Here is a 15,994-nt window from a genome sequence, read left to right as displayed (position 1 = left end):
TTTTTCGACGACCGACACCGACGACGACGGGCTGTCGACGACAATCAGACAATAGCGACGGGCACGACGACGTGGATAACGACGGCTCGTCGGTGACGGGCGGCACGGCTGATACGCGGAGGAGCGTTTTCTTGACGGAGGCTGGTCTGCGCGGGGCGTAGCACGCTGGCCTTGGCAGGAGCGCGCGTGTCGTTGACATGGAAAACCGCGTGAACCTTGGAAAAAAAAGAGCGCAAGGGTTGTCCGTGCAGTGTCGTAGTGTCGTCGCCAGTCGATCGCTATCACGCCATATATCCGAATTATCCGATCTGTCCTCGTTCGACAGAGTGAGAGTGAGAGAGAGAGAGAGAGACAGACACGCGAGCAAGATAGACAACCAGACCGATATTCTTTTTCGACACCCACAGGACTCGACCGAGGACACTAACGCTTCTTGGCGACTACCTCTTCGACGGGAAACACCGTCTCGATTCGTACGATCGCTCGTGTCCACGTTTTTCAGATATTACCCGGGTGCTCGCGGACACCAGCCGGTCGGTCACTGCAGGCGCCGCCGGTTCGAGCCGAGCGGTTCGAGCCAGCCACTCTTTGCCCCCCGCCACACGAGTTTACTGCAGAGTCGAAACTATGGCGCTGTTTGGGAATCGCTGACACGCATGCGCCCCGAAGTGGATTTCTTCGAAACTTACGGCTGCTGTGTGTGAACCACTGTGTGAACGTTATCGTTTGGAATTTACGCACCGGAAGGGAAAATAAAGAGAATAATGCTCTCGTCACTATTTTTTATATTAAACAGTAAATTTGAATCAGATGCTATCTGTCGATGATTCTACTAGCGACTCGCTAGATCTCGTCGGTGTCGCTAGTCAATCTGCAATCGGAGAATGTAACATTTGATGATAATATTTATAGCGTGTTCTGTACCGATGGAGTGCAATTTTCTATTACTTGTGGCGCCATCTCCGAGAATGTCCGAGAACCTTCTGAATTTGAAATGTAAATGTAGTTTTACTCATTTGGAGTCACTGTCACTGTGTTGAGTATGTTCGTTAACGAAAATGATACATTCGATGATTAGTCGATGATTAGTTTTGGATTATAATTTTAAAAAATGTCTTTGTCCTGTACAGAATTTTGATTTACGACCGCTTTCTTTTTTAACAACTAGAGCTGAGATCCGCCACGAGTTCCATCAATTAACCGATGAAGAAACAGTGGTATGTAATTCTATTCATAAGATATGTGGCGAAGATGCACCGAGCAGATATCTAACGAGGTGAGAACATGCAGTTATGCAACGCGGAGACAATTAAGAGCCTGCGACGTGACGATGAAAGGAGAAAATCCAAGGTCTGCTAACATCTATCTGTTTATAATTAATAAGACACGATTTACAGAAATACTACGCGATGGTTATATTACTCTCTAATACACGATTTAATCAATTGTTAACGACACAGAGCTTCGATGCCTCGATTTGATACATCTAACCTGTATCCTACCCTTACGCGTATCCCTAAACTATACATATATGTATACATATACATACTACACAGGTGTCTTGTACGAAAAACGGTGGTGTAACAATCACGTAATTATTTTTGAAGAATCAAGTACAATTCAAAGATACGCTTTTCAATTGGAATGTAACAATTTTTCAGGCCAATTACAATATTCATGTTTTCCCCCAGTGAAATGATCCTTATTTATGACGCGCGACGACATGCGACACCCCGCCGCGCCGCGATGTTTACGGCTATAGAAAATATATTAATTTTCCCGGTGCGGTCGACAGACTTGCAGGCTGCAGGTATCGTTATATTGCACAATACAATAAACATAAACCGACATTGGCCGAGCATGTAATTGGCGCACACATGCTTAGAATTATTAGCCCGACAAAAAGAAAAGTAACCGCGCGCGATGTAAGCCTCGGATCGGTTCGATACCCCGGATTAATGCGATCTTTATTTTCTCTTTCCATTCCGAAGTCTCTTCGTATTAATTCAGGGTTCTATTGACATTCGTCAACTGTCCCGGTATGGTTGCACTAATTCAATCCTAGCCAGAAGTATAATACTAATTCCAGACAAACTGTGGTCGATCGACCACAGTCTGCTCGAACTTGACGAGTGAATATAGAAATCTCCTTGAACACCGAACTTTGCCTATGAGTCAAACAAACACGTTTAATATTCTTTTCATAGGCGGCTGACATTATTTTTATGCAGATGCGATTGACGCGAAGGCTGTGCTTCGCCATTTTCTACCCTTTCTGGGTTTCCTCTTTTTTTGAAACAAAAACGATCGTTGGTCCGGGAATCAATATTTTCCATTCTGATCCTGGTCTTCTTTTCTCGAACAGAGCAAGACAGATCGAGAACGGAACAAGGTCAAGATGATCGGTGAAGGGCTATGTCGGTGATCGAAAAGTCGAGATGCGGTGTTGGACCGGTGATACTGGCAGGGACTTGTGCAAAGTAATGAAGCGGGGCCTTCTCTCGAATGGAAGATATACCTACCTACATACTTGGAAAAATGACTCGACCCAACTCTCCGAAAGTGCGGGACTCTGTACCGGCCCTGGGTATTGGTACTCTAACATAAGCGTAGATTCGATGTACACCGCGCCGCCGCCGCGCCGATGGGATCTCAGGTGCACGGTGTTTTCTCAGCCAAGTTTTGTAATCCGCCAAGCCTCTCCCTGGCCGTTCGTTGACTCGCGCGCGGTTCAGGGCTAGGCCCCAGCTCCGTTTTGCGCCGCGTAATGATCTGTGCGTGCACCTCAGTTCGCCGCAAAACTGGGACGCTGCGAGGCTGAAAGAGGAGACAATTGTGGGAAGAGGCTGAAAGCGAGATTGCCGATTGCCGGCGATGGCTCTTCCCCGCGGCCCCGCGTCTCTCGTCTTTCGAGTTCCCCTTTTCTGAACGACGCGACGCGGCGCGGCGCGGCGCCGATAATGGACGTGTCCACGTTTTTCCAACAATTAATAAATGCACCTGGAGACACGGATTCGAGACACGTCCGACGAACGCTCGTATGAACGCTCATTTATCTCTCGAGACACGCTGCTCGCTTGGCTACCCTTTTTCTCCATTTCTTTCAGCTGTTTCCGGCTACTTACGCCATTGTGTAATCTCCGCGGTTCCATGGTCAAGTGTCTTCGGGCTTCGAGAAAATCACCGAATTGATATGCAAAGCTGTAATGCCTCCCGGCGAAGTGCAAGGTACTTTCACTTTCCGACTCTACGGTGTTGACGAGACTATGGCTTTCTTATTTTCTGGGGCCGTTTCATCCGCAAAAATTCGCAACTGTTCGACAAAAGACAAGCTTGACGGGGATTTTTGCAGACATCACCGAAGCGGTTAACCAGGCGAACATTCTAGGTCGATCCGCTGCGAGAAAGGGAACAACAATAATCGCAACAAACAAACGCCGCGAAATGGCGGAAAGTTGCGTTCACCGAGCCGGCCTAGACAAATGACTCATAACTCGCGTTTTCCGACCGACCTCCCGGCTCCCGGTATACGGGTTCAATTCATCGTCGCAAATAAGGCCATATGCGTTAAAGCTATTCGTACGTGTTACATGTGTGGTGTACACACTAATTATACGTACACTCGTGCATCCGTGCTCAGTCAGTGTTCACAGTGTTGACCGTTCCAAGCGGAGAGAGGCGATGAGAATAACGTGCTCCATTGATCGTCGATCGTTCTTCCATCTCCGTCCGGCGAATTCTCGCTCGCAATCGCGCAGAAACGCGCACGATCGTGTGTGTGTGTGTGATAATATTAACCCATTTGCATAATTAGCGTATCATTCTTTTGGAACGCGTTTATTATTCTTCTGCTCATTGTTACCCGTATGGTTCGAAACGCGTTGCTCTTTCATTGTCAGATAATATTGCGAAACATTGCGAAGTTAGTCTACATATTGTTGTCGTCACAGTAATCTGTGTGGGTGACTATGAAAACGAAGTTATTCAATTAAATTTCAAAAACACTGTCCGTTATGATGCGGCAACAGGAAGATATTGCAAATGCGTTAATGATGTTCGAGAAACGAGGGACGCCGATTGACGTCCCCGGTCGTAAATGCTCGGGAATGCGTTAACGTCGGCCGGCAGATTTAATACCGCCCATGGGCGGTGTTAATTCGAGGTCAATTAAGCGCGAATGCGTCGGTGTCGCGGCGAAAGTTTCGGCGCGGCACTGAAAGCGTGATTGTTCCTGCGGGCACGCGTGTCGATTCAATTTGGTCGCCTGATTAAATGGAGACTAGGCTGGAATACTGATAGATTTATTATATTAATACATAGTAGAGTGGAAGTTTCCTTTTCACGCGGATCGCGATGGATCGTCGAATTAATTATTCTCTTGTTCGCAGAGGGCGAGGCTGCTTGGCCCAGGCGGACTCCGGGTAGCCGTTCCTCTCTCACTCATTGTCAGTCAGAGGTTCGACAAATCGCGATTTCCTTTCTCATTATAACGAAGAAAAAGTCACAGAAACTTGCGGAAACACGGGTGGTTCTTTTGCGGGACACGCTTTCCAATTGTGAAACCAATCGATTCGAGACTCTTTGGTATTGTTCTGGGCCGTATTTTCGGGAGAAAGCTTCGCGCGCTTACAGACCCATTTGGTCACGAGGCTTTCGCAGACACGTTCAATTATCCTAGACAGTTCTGAATCATAATCAATAATCAACGAAATTGAACTGGGAAACTCGACTGCGGATTTCATGCAATTGTAGTCAAGCTGGCTGAATGAGTGGAATGTGAACAACGTTGCGTTCGATTTATTAATATTCAGTGAAATGATACATTTACATAAAAACATATTGCATAAAAACGCCATAGTACAGTAATTAATGCTTTACGCGACGTACAATATACAATGTAATTATACTTGGTTAAACTGCAAAAATCAATAATCGTTTGCATTCATTGCGAAACATGGGAAGAACATCTTTTTATTTTACGAAATTATTCATTTTTGCCATGAATGGCAATTGTACTATACAATTTGTCGGGGCGGGAACATTCAGAAAAAGTGTATTTCACAGTTGAAACGATTTGGGCTATGAACGCGCGTAGATGTGCAGCTAAATAACTTGGGTACTTTTCGGAAACAATTGAAAATTTCGTTCCGTTCGAAAGACGGACTATACTAGCTGCCCGGGGAGACGGATGCTTTACCGTTTCCCGCGATAAAAATCGTAAGCGGCAATTGTACCGATGAACTCTTCGAGATAATTTTTGTCCGGGAATCCAGGATGGCAATCACAGAATGACATTGAGAGACGCGTTTCCTGATAGAGTCTCGTGGCGATCCTGGGCGTGTTTCTGTTGTTCCATGATAAAAAGGAACGTTTACGGGAGACGCGTTCAATTTGATTACAGTTCGTGAGACAGTTTCTTCCAGTCTGCGACCGGTACACGGTCAATTAGCTTCAAAGATTATGGTAACAAGTAGTCTTGTTTGCGCAGTTCCCGCTGTCCAAGACGTACTCTAGACTAGAGCCTTCGATCTTGTACACGTGCTGTTCGTGATCTACACGGGTATACATACGATCGTATCACACCTGTGCAACTATAACTATCGAAATATATATATAAATATATCCTCTCTCTCTCTCTCTCTCTCTCTCTCTCTCTCTCTCTCTCTCTCCTCACTCTCTCTCTGTCTCTCACTCTATCACACACACACACAAACACACTCTTGACAGGACAGATGGAAAGCCAAGAATCCTACAAACCGTGAAATTGCAGGCACAGGTGTTCCAAAAACTACAGGCGAAACAACCTCGCAAACAACGTTCGCGACGAGGACGAGGACGACTAACCAAGGCTTGAACGGATTCGTCTACTATATGGATCAAACAGGCATTGACAAGGCATAAATCCCCAATCTTTGGGGATGTGCAGTGCAGATATAAGTAAGCGTTTTTTCCACCTTTCTGCATTTTGCAGATCCAAAGATAATGCGATACACCAAATACATTAGCGTAAAAATCCATTTTCAATTTTGAACGAATAATCCTGTCTCCCATTTCTGGGAGGCGCGATACTCAAAGTAATATTAAAACTACATTAACCGGTTTCCTACTTTGCTGTATTAACTACGAGTGCACAAGCAAGTGCACAAGTATCATATACAGTAAGATGAACAACAGCGAAGCCGGAAACGGTGAAACATTTGTTCAACGGAGACACTGGACAATGCGAGCAAGTTTTGACTCGATTACGGTCTTTCGTACGCGTTAATACTTATTTGATCCACCGTGTAATTCGAAGACGCCACACATTACAGTTAGTGCACATGCGAGCGAGTCACGCTCGGCCGCCGCGCCGCGCGCCGTGCCGCGGAACCACCGCGGCACGTGGGACCAACTGGCGCTCGTTGAGCATTTGTACAACATGCATACACATACAGATCCATCCACCAAACAACCATAAGTTGACGCGCGTGTGTCATTCGTGGACCGAAGCGAAGGGTCCGGACGAATAGAGTCATCGGAGGGCGGAGGAGCACTGGATTATATTTATCGGCGCGCGTTGTCAGACTATGGAGGATTGGTCAAGCGTCTTTGGTATACCCGTGTGTGTGATAACAGTCTACTCTGTCTAGGAAGAGGCGAAACGACGACAATACGAAGAAAGACGTTACTGAACGGCGACGGCTAACAGAATGGCTAATCCCATCGCCACGCCGAAGCTAATCCTGTTAGCGGCCGAAGTGGGTATCTCCGGTTGCTCCGGCATGCTGCCGTCCTCTAGATACTGATAGCTCTTCAGCCCGGTTTTCGACCGGACGACCCTGTAGTTTGGTGCGGTGATGTTGACGCGGTTGTTCAGGATGTTCTGCAGGCCGTTGGTCACGCAGTAGAAACTGCCGGAATCATCGAACGCGAACGTATCTGGCCACTGCATCCTCTCGTGATCCCTGGAGATTACTCTTTGTCCAGTGGTGAACGAGTTCGACATCTTGGTATCCCACATCGCCACGGCATCATCGGCCAACAATCCAAAGTACAGCACTCCGGTGGAAGACATGATCATGCCGTCCGACTGCGAGTTCTTTCGTCCCAACTCCTTCACGTACTCGTCGATGTTGGTCATGTTGTTCTTGAGCACGGATGTCGGCATCGAGTACAGATGAAAAGAGGACAACGGCGAGTAATAAAGCTGTCTGTTCGGCACACTGGCAGGGGACAACGCGATCCCGTCCACCGGCATCGGCATGTTGATCAGCGTTTTCGCAATCATGAACCTGACCGCCTCGGGCTTCGCCTTCATCGAGTCGTGTCTGACCTTCCACGAAGTGTTGTTCTGGAGCGAGTACACGATTATGCCTGGATCGTCCCGATCGCTGTCCGAGATGTACGCCATGCCGCCGTCTTCGTTGTCGATCACGATGTCGTTCAAATAAGCGTTTCCCGCGCGAGCCACGTGCTGAGGGAATTCGTACGTCTTCAAGATCTCTCCTTTCTTTTCTAGGTCGAGAATCAGCAGGCGAGGAGGACAGGTGGTCTTGGTCTCCACCGACAGCGGAGACATTCGTCCCGAGTCGATCACCCACATACGACCGATCGGATCGATCTCCATGCTCTGCACGAACTGGAGGGCACTGCAATCCCCGACCTTCTGCATCTCCCAACTCGGGAACGCTTCCAGAGCTGGCGCCGTTACCCTGTTGACAGGTGTTGCGGATGTAACACCGAGAGTTACCGGCACTCCGTCCTTCCACCGAGGGATAGTCAGGTACATCTTACCGTTCCAGAACTTGATACCTGCTATGAAGTTGTTGGCGGGTACGTACTCGCCGTGATCTTTCGCGTATTGTTTTTCTTCCTCGGTCGGCCACACCACGTCGATGGTGTTCCACTGGAAGATCACCTGGAACGGCTCGTGACACACGGTCACGGTGACCAGGACCATCATCGTCAGGAGGAAGGTCAAGCTCTTCATTCTAGTTGGCTGCTGGTCTACTCTGTTCAAAGTTAGAAAAGAAACCAAACCGCCGCGCCGCGTCTTGTTTATCCGGTTGAAAGCTGATATCCGGAACAGCAACGCGACAACCAACTATCGTCGAGCCGAGGATCCGCGGAAGACGGTCTTCTCCGCGAGTGCGTTTATTCTGGTCCCGGGTGTTTCACACGGAATATTGATGCGTGCCAAAATGCGTTCTCCAACACTGTTCCCCGAGAGTAAACTAATCTCTGTGTAGTCTGTGTACGCAACGCGCAGCGTGCGGCCTCGGCTTCGATACTCGCGACGTTCTTTAACAGCGGACCATCGCTGCACGGAGACGATCGCAATTTGACTGACGAAGACGCGGAGCCCGGCGGAGCGTCGCTTCGTTGCTTGGCGCTTGGAGAGTCGGAGAGGCGTTGTACCCCCACCAGAATCGCCCGCCTATTTACACACGACCGATCTCCCCGTGCACGTGCACGATCTTTGCACACTGCACAAGTATGTGCGCAGGCTTGCGTGCGGCGTGCGGATAGAACGTGCAACAGGGAACACCCAACACAACCCCTCCACCCTTCCGCCCCTCTCTCTAGCCCCTGAATGATACACACGCGAAACGTGGATTCATAGTATAGCCTAGATGCTGATACATGTGGAAATGCGCGAATTAACATTCTTCGCTGAATCACCGATCGCGCGCGACACCACGATTCATCGTTATCTATACATATGTATAGTCTCGAATGTCTCGATAGATTCCTCGCGTTTCTTCGCGTCACCGGTATTTTTCCGCGGCTCTACAGACGCTCCCTGGTATCTGGCATCTGTTACTAGAATTTAATCAGAAATGTAACATTTCTAGGATTACACTACTCTGTGCAGAAGGAAGAAGCACCCGGCTATTTAAGAACACAATAACTTTTGAAAAAGGATTCCGCTGTTTAATCGAATAGTTTTCAGAATACCTATACATATTATATTAATATTATGCGCCATGCGCTATTGCAGATTATACATTGTACATATACGAGTAATATCTAATTAAATGCAATAAATCAAGCATTGTACAATACAATTTCTACATAAAGATATTGTTTGCCATTATACCTTATACAATGTATGTAATTGTACCGGGTGCTTCTTTCTTTTGTTCTTTTGCACGGTAGTGTACACACAGTAGTGTACGTACATGCGTGAAATCACAAATCAGGAGAGGAGCGGGTGGAGGATCATCGAGAAGTACCGCGCGCGATGGACGAGTCAATGACGATCGGCCGGTAACTCGGCGGCAAACTCGGTTGCGAAACAGCCTTCGAAGCGTGAATTGAGCCTAATGCGAATGGTAAATGGTAACGCTCAAAGGATGAGCAGCATGACTTTAGACACGGCCTCTGTTCGTGCAGAAAGAGGACAAGCTCGGGCAGACGTGGCAGTGGCAATCGCAATCGCAATCGCGCGCAACGGAATACATACGACGACGACGAAACAGCCATTGAATCGATTTTTCGGGCCTCATCTTTCTCGCTGCGACGCGCAACGAGGGGAAGATAAATTTGAAGGACCAACAACCGAGCTCTGTTTTCTAAGCCGTAACCACCTCACCCCTTTCAACGTTCTCTTTTCAAACGGATCCGGCCTTACAAGATATCTTTTATCCGTTCCCCGGTGTCCAACCGCCTCCTCTATCAATCACCAACGTCTTTTGTTTAGACTTTAGACTAACAATGACCGCGTACCGGGAAAAAATCGTTGTATTCCACGAGGAATATTAATCTAATCACTGGACAATTCCGAGCCAATTTCGAGACAATTTCGAGACAATTTCGTTCCACGGAACCTGAACAAAAGGGAAATAAAAGTCAACTACTTGCCGAACGCTGGGATATTTCTACTAGTTGTCGCTAGACTGCGGATTTTATGCATTCGTGAGAGAAAAATAGGTACGTACAATTTAAAGCAGTGAACATATTAAAAAGATTTAAGGACATCGATCAGTGTATTTGGCATTTGGTTCAACTGTATATAAGATATTTAGAAGAAGAAAATAATGTCTAGGTGGCCCCTGTTTCTTGCAATTGATGTAGAAATGTTTTAGTTTGCATAAAGATCCGCAGTCTAAACAAACAGTTTTCCAAAAACTTTTTCCAGCAGCTCTTGATTTCTATATCAAAGGGCTCCTGAAATATCCTTTACGTCATGCAGTCGAATGTAAAGTGATTTTTGGAAGATCTGCAGACGACGTATCGTCTAGATCAAGCGAAACGATCTTTCGGAACTACTGTTTACCCGTTTCCATGTTTCGCCGATGCCGTGACGCCGCGCCGCGCCGCCCCGAGTAACCACACGCTGATCGGTTTTCTTGCCCCATGGTCCATTGATCTCGACCAAGTGAAATGGATCAATGAATGCACAGGATCGTGCCTGCAACCGATATCCTTCACAACAGAATTATACGAAAAATTCGCGTTAGTCCGTGGAACCTTCCTCGGCTTTTGCGCAACTCATCGTGAACAATGCCTTTCTTGTCTTTCGACGTTTTGCTTCTATCCTGTATGCTATTTATCAAAATACGTAAGCTAAACACGGTGAGCTATCCGCTGCTTCGTCATTTAGTGGCATATCGCGAAGGTCGGTCACGTGTTTCAGTTTAAAATAAATGGGTACGTCATGATTTTGTCGCAAAAATAGTCGAATCAGCAGTCAACCAGGTTGTTCGACGGGCACTGGAGCCGGGACCGGGAGTCGAATTTGATCGACTCTGTGCGTACCTTCGAATGCGCACGTGAAACGAGTACAATAACGTTTCCTGGCAATGGTTCAAATTGTTCAAATATCTATAAAAATTCACCGAGCAGAGAGAATCCGTGGGCACTCGCTCGAGGTGCATCAACCTTCTCTCGCTCGACGGACTCGCTCGTAATAATTTGCTCCTCGATCGCTATATCCTAATGAATAAAGACGCTGCCAGAATCCCACGAGAAGCCCAAAGATTTTGATGGAATGTAAAAACAGTAAACAGTATATCATTTATCTTGAATCATGCGCAGTTTTAATGTTTCATGCGAAACAAAAATGTCTGTTAGTTATACAATATGCTATACAATACACTTTGTTCTGAAATGTTTCTGTACATATTCTAATTTATTGCAATATACTCGCTGATAACGATAATAAGAAACATTGCTTGACGTAATGAACATAAATTATGGTTATCTCTCGTTGCACAATATCATCCTGTTGCACGTAAATAGTGAGTGTTATTACGTGTTTTTCTGTGTACTGGATGCGTAAAAATAATCGTTATTTCGCATGTACCCTCGCAGTCTAATCATGACACGCGTGATAGTTATTTCTTGAAATATTCAGTAAATAAATGCGTCCAACAATAAATTGTGGGGGGTAGGAGATCCGAGGAAAGTTAGCGAGCGCAACGGAGTTTTTCAGCCAAAAAGCATTGCGGTTTTCAAAGTGGTGTGATTTCTATCAGTCCACTATCGAAGCATGAGCGATGTAGTTGGAGTATGTAGTAGGCGGTGTAATTGCGTACCAGTATTCGAAAAAACGGTCTCGGGTCTCGCTCGATAGATCAGGGTGGCGATAAATTGATAAAAACCGTCGGGCGTGACGGTGTCGCTGAAATAACGAGGCGACCAATAATACCAGCGTGGACTAGCCCAGTTTTCGCGGACGTTTATTTGCTTTGCGTTAGATGACCGTCCCGTAAATAAGTCTGCGTATATGTACACAGCTCAAAATCGCTGATCAAACAGTCGACGAGGAAGCATCCATTCCTCAGACCTATCGAATCTGGGGAAAAACGTTTGCTTCTGTGCGAGTTTTGCTGAAAACCAGATGTGTCCTAAGACCACTTATGAGTCGGAGTGTACTGCGTGCATAGCACGCGGTGGAGCGATTCGAAAAATTTCATACGCTCGGTGTTGGTAGACGTACTACATTAACTACATACTACGATTCACCGATGCGACACCGTCACTGCGATTAAATCCTCTTTAATTAATCCCGAGCACAGGAATGGTATGTATATTTAAATATTTATATTACATAATTATAGGAACGCGACGGGACTGCCAGCGACGCGAATCACCGGCACAAACGACGATAATGGATGAAAACAATGATGAATAAGAATGATCCGACCGGACACACTCGTAAGGCATCTGGATGACCGTGATGTCGACGAAATCACCGTCACCTATCATACAGACACCGCGCGATGTTGCACACGTATTTTATTACTGTTATAACATTACGTTACAGGTCACACACGTGATCGTGAGTCAACATTTATGCTACGTATACCGGTCTCTCGATTCGCGAGTCGCTCGACCAAGCTTTTCTGTTCTGGATCATCGTCGCGCGTCGCATCGTGTTGCCCTTTTAAGATATTTAGATCGCTGAAAAGACTAAAACATTACAAGCATGACTGCACTCGGACATTTCCACTGTGTGTTCTTGAAACTCTTTGAGAAGGAGATTCTCGAACGACAACTCCGCAAATCTTGAACGCAAGTTTGCGAGTCAAGGCGATGCAAGAAGCGTTCGACTATCCGACGCGACGCGGAAATTCACGCTCGATCAGTTCTCTGTGAACACTGTTAAGAGGCATCTAATAAATAAGAAATGACTTGTTTACGAGTGCACGTCGATCGGGGGGAACTGATCGAACGTTTATTGTCGGAATCTAAGCGGATTTATGAGATACAACGTTTTAATGCTGGCCAATGTTATTCGGTTTTTTTAAGGAGCGGCCAGCCAGCGTTGCCATGCATAGAACTGAACCAACGCTAGGGCCGGAATTACAGATTTATGCTAATCACACGACTGATTAATATTACCGGCGTGAATTGCTCGCAGTTACCCTGCTAGATGCTGCGCCATTTTCGAAGATAGACGTGCAAGAATGCTGGGTTAATTGACACCCTTCCTCTCTCTCTCTCTCTCTCTCTCTCTCTCTCTCTCTCTCTCTCTCTCTCTCTCTCTCTCTCTCTCTCTCTCTCTCTCTCTCTCTCTCTCTCTCTCTCTCTCTCTCTCTCTCTCTCTCTCTAGCTGCTAGGCCAAGTTCTAGGCTGTTAATTAAGCAGCCGTACGACTACATTGTGTTTTATCCGGGTGCAACGGTACGGTTCCTCTATGCGCAACGGAACGACGTTATTGGCATCGATATTATGCACGACGTGTATTTGCTAAGCTAACGAAACGTTTACGAGTGCTTGCGACGACTGTATTGCTTCCAATGTGCATCGCAAACAAAATTAAAGGGTTATCGCTTCGGCTTCGGCTACTGCGTCGTTTGCAAAAATCAATATGCTTCGCGACTAGTTGCAATGTTTGGAAATCGGAACAGCTTGCGCAAGATTGCTGTGAAATTTGATCAATGATTCTAGTAAATAATTAATCTAATCATTCAGTTTGGTATTACATATTATGTATTATTATGTCCTGTTGGAGACCTTTGTCTATACTCGGTGGTTTCTCGACGAAACTCGAAAATTGTTCAAGATTTCCGTAGAATACTAGAACGACGACGTGATTCGTCGTTTCACAGGTTCCTCTCTCATTGTCAGTCTACGGCTTGCTACTTGTTAGGGCAAATATTGTGCCTCCGCGGCGCGGCGCGGCGTAACCAGGCGTAACCTCCGAGAAATCCAGAAAACCACAGTCGCAGAAATCCTCCTTTCGAGATTTCACCGTGACACCCACGTCCTCTAATGGATACGTCCGTGAATTTCATACACGGATCCTTCGCGAAACCGTCACGATCTCGCGGTTTGCCTCGCGGCAACGCGCAGGTGCATCAACGGATTCCTGCAGGCACGTGCAAACATTACAAATCGTTGTTCTATACAGTCGGTCGTAGAAGAACTCGCGATTTCAACCTCCTCAGAGGTCCGACTACATACAAACATTGTTGCGTAACTAAACCGCAGATATTTAACAGGAGAGATCCTTCTGGTACACATTAAATTGTCCAGCCAGAAGGGACAATTCCCTTCGTTTCCCAAAGCCAATCCTAAGCCAATACGCGTAACTCGAAAGTGTAATCAAAATTAACGTAACCATAAACATGGAAAATGCGCGCGGTATACTAATCGCGTTCATTAACTTTTAATCACTGCACACAGAATTCATCTCCCGAAAGCGCAGAACACAACTCGTAGAAATGGCGTTTGACAGATGTAGAAAACAATTTATACAAAGTTCTCTGAATTTAAAGCTTCATAATGTGCAAATGATCAGCAGAGATGACGAGGCCGTGTAGAAAGACGAACCGTCTATAAAATGAGTAACAAAGTTTAATTAGCTGACAATGAGGTAAAAGGGAATTAATTACATATGCGAAGGCAATCACACTTCTGTCATGTCCGATATATCCTGGAAAATAACCGCGAACAATGTATATTAATAACTTGGAATCGTTGCGCAACATTGCAAATGGACTTGACTAATTAACCGGCGGCGGGTATCCAGAGTCATGAATAAATATTGCGTCGAGCGCGTCCGTAGGCTTTAAAACGATCGGGCGGCCTTGTCGTGCTTTTACGTCGACGCAGTTCCACATCCTCCGCGAACAAACATACCGCGCGCGGCTGTACAGAATAAATTGTATAAAAAGAGAAGCACGGCGTAATTTCTATGTCACGGCGCAATTTTTCCCTTGGATTTCGCGATGCGGTAATTCGGTTCGAGGGCCATTCGGTTCCGCCATTGAACCACGACGGACAATGAGCAATTCGCCGATTCCACTTACTCGTTGCTCACATCCGTTTTACTCATCTTCTCGCAACGCGATGAAGACGCGACGCGACGCGACGCGACGAATCGTAACTCGAATCGTAATGGGATGTAGCCTTCTTAAACTATGCTCGACGAAGCTTTCGATTCCACTCGAAACGCGCTTTCCAGTTTGCTTTTCTGAAAGATTTAAACCCCTTCTCTGAACAGAGGCTAAGTGTATACAGTTATTCGAGAATACTCGTATATGCATGTATGAGCATACAATGGACAATGGACACATACATATAAAGTTTCCCCTTTTTTAGAAAATTATACCAGCTACAAATAAATCGTAGGACAAGGGGTTAAAACTGTTTATACACAGCATTATTTGTTAGTTCGATTAATTCGTAAATTGACCAAGTCCCACTTTTAGCGCGGTCTTAACTTTCTTGGAAATGGATCATTCAAATATATTAAACGGTAGAACCAACAGTTGGATCGATTGTTTTCAGACATTTAGTTTGCAGTTGGAAATCGCTGGAGATGGGAGACGATGTCGTAGAATATGTATATTATTGATCACGAACCGTGGTGAATGCAGTGTTGTTGTTGTTCTCGCAAGGCAATGCAAATCATCAGCTTTTAGTGCTTGGTAATCTCAGCGTTGACCATGTTCTTTGATTAGTATGTACATTATGGTACATGTGCCATTTACAGTTCTGTTTGTCAATTTTTTAACACGTCCGGGATGGTACTGTTCTGTGACACGTGAAAATTGTATACGTACACATACATTTAGGTAGCATGACAAAGCATCGGAGCACATTTTAACATTTCGAACGATCAAGATGACTATAATGAAGATTGTCAAATAATTTCCTTCACGTCTGGAAATGATTGAACGCTTCCTCGAGAACGCTTACTCTGCGCTTGTACGAACTTTTATCTTTCAAGTTTTATACTTGAACGAGTGTTCTCGACGAGTGTGCTTACGATTACTGCAAACATTTTTCACGATCGATAAATTCGCAGTTGCTTTATGAAAATATCAAAAACGATTGAAGAAAATCGGAGAAACAGAATCGTGCGGCAGTTGTTCGGCGGCAGGGTCAGCTTAGGAGTTGAATAATGGGAACAGGTTGAAAATAAAGCCGCGCTGCGCTGGTGAAACGAAGGGTGGCAGGGTCGCGTAAAACCGCAAATGTCCTAGCAGGATGCAGGATGGCAGTTAGGCTCGCGGGTTCGCAAGAAGAATTACAGGCGATCGAGCACGATGGAGATAAA

The 15,994-nt window shown here is 46.0% G+C and overlaps 1 protein-coding gene and 2 long non-coding RNA genes across 6 annotated transcripts; 2 read left to right on the top strand and 1 right to left on the bottom strand.

Moving 5' to 3' along the window:
* The first annotated feature begins 389 nt into the window (after window positions 1-389).
* LOC143215411 (uncharacterized) lies at window positions 390-5,071 on the top strand. 3 transcript variants are annotated; one of them, XR_013010373.1, is made up of 4 exons: window positions 390-2,656; window positions 2,790-3,038; window positions 3,108-3,228; window positions 3,353-5,071. It is a non-coding gene; the product is annotated as an uncharacterized LOC143215411 (long non-coding RNA). The 3 variants fall into 3 exon arrangements; XR_013010374.1 differs by lacking the exon at window positions 2,790-3,038 and having other exon boundaries at window positions 390-2,593; XR_013010372.1 differs by having other exon boundaries at window positions 3,108-5,071.
* LOC143215412 (uncharacterized) lies at window positions 390-5,071 on the top strand. 2 transcript variants are annotated; one of them, XR_013010375.1, is made up of 3 exons: window positions 390-795; window positions 1,169-1,350; window positions 1,692-5,071. It is a non-coding gene; the product is annotated as an uncharacterized LOC143215412 (long non-coding RNA). The 2 variants fall into 2 exon arrangements; XR_013010376.1 differs by having other exon boundaries at window positions 390-1,350; window positions 1,692-1,810; window positions 2,366-5,071.
* On the bottom strand, window positions 4,767-7,969 carry LOC143215409 (dopaminechrome tautomerase). Its single transcript, XM_076437523.1, has one exon. It carries the CDS (start codon window positions 7,967-7,969, stop codon window positions 6,665-6,667), a length of 1,305 nt encoding a protein of 434 aa, XP_076293638.1. The 3' UTR covers window positions 4,767-6,664.
* Window positions 7,970-15,994: the final 8,025 nt, after the last annotated feature.

The sequence above is a fragment of the Lasioglossum baleicum genome, chromosome 13 (assembly GCF_051020765.1).
Source record: "Lasioglossum baleicum chromosome 13, iyLasBale1, whole genome shotgun sequence".
Classification (NCBI taxonomy): Eukaryota; Metazoa; Arthropoda; class Insecta; order Hymenoptera; family Halictidae; genus Lasioglossum; species Lasioglossum baleicum.
This window is presented reverse-complemented; position numbering and strand designations above follow the sequence as displayed.

Excerpts from the sequence above, each read along its gene's own strand:
- LOC143215409 (XM_076437523.1), bottom strand. The coding sequence starts at position 7,969 with ATGAAGAGCTTGACCTTCCTCCTGACGATGATGGTCCTGGTCACCGTG.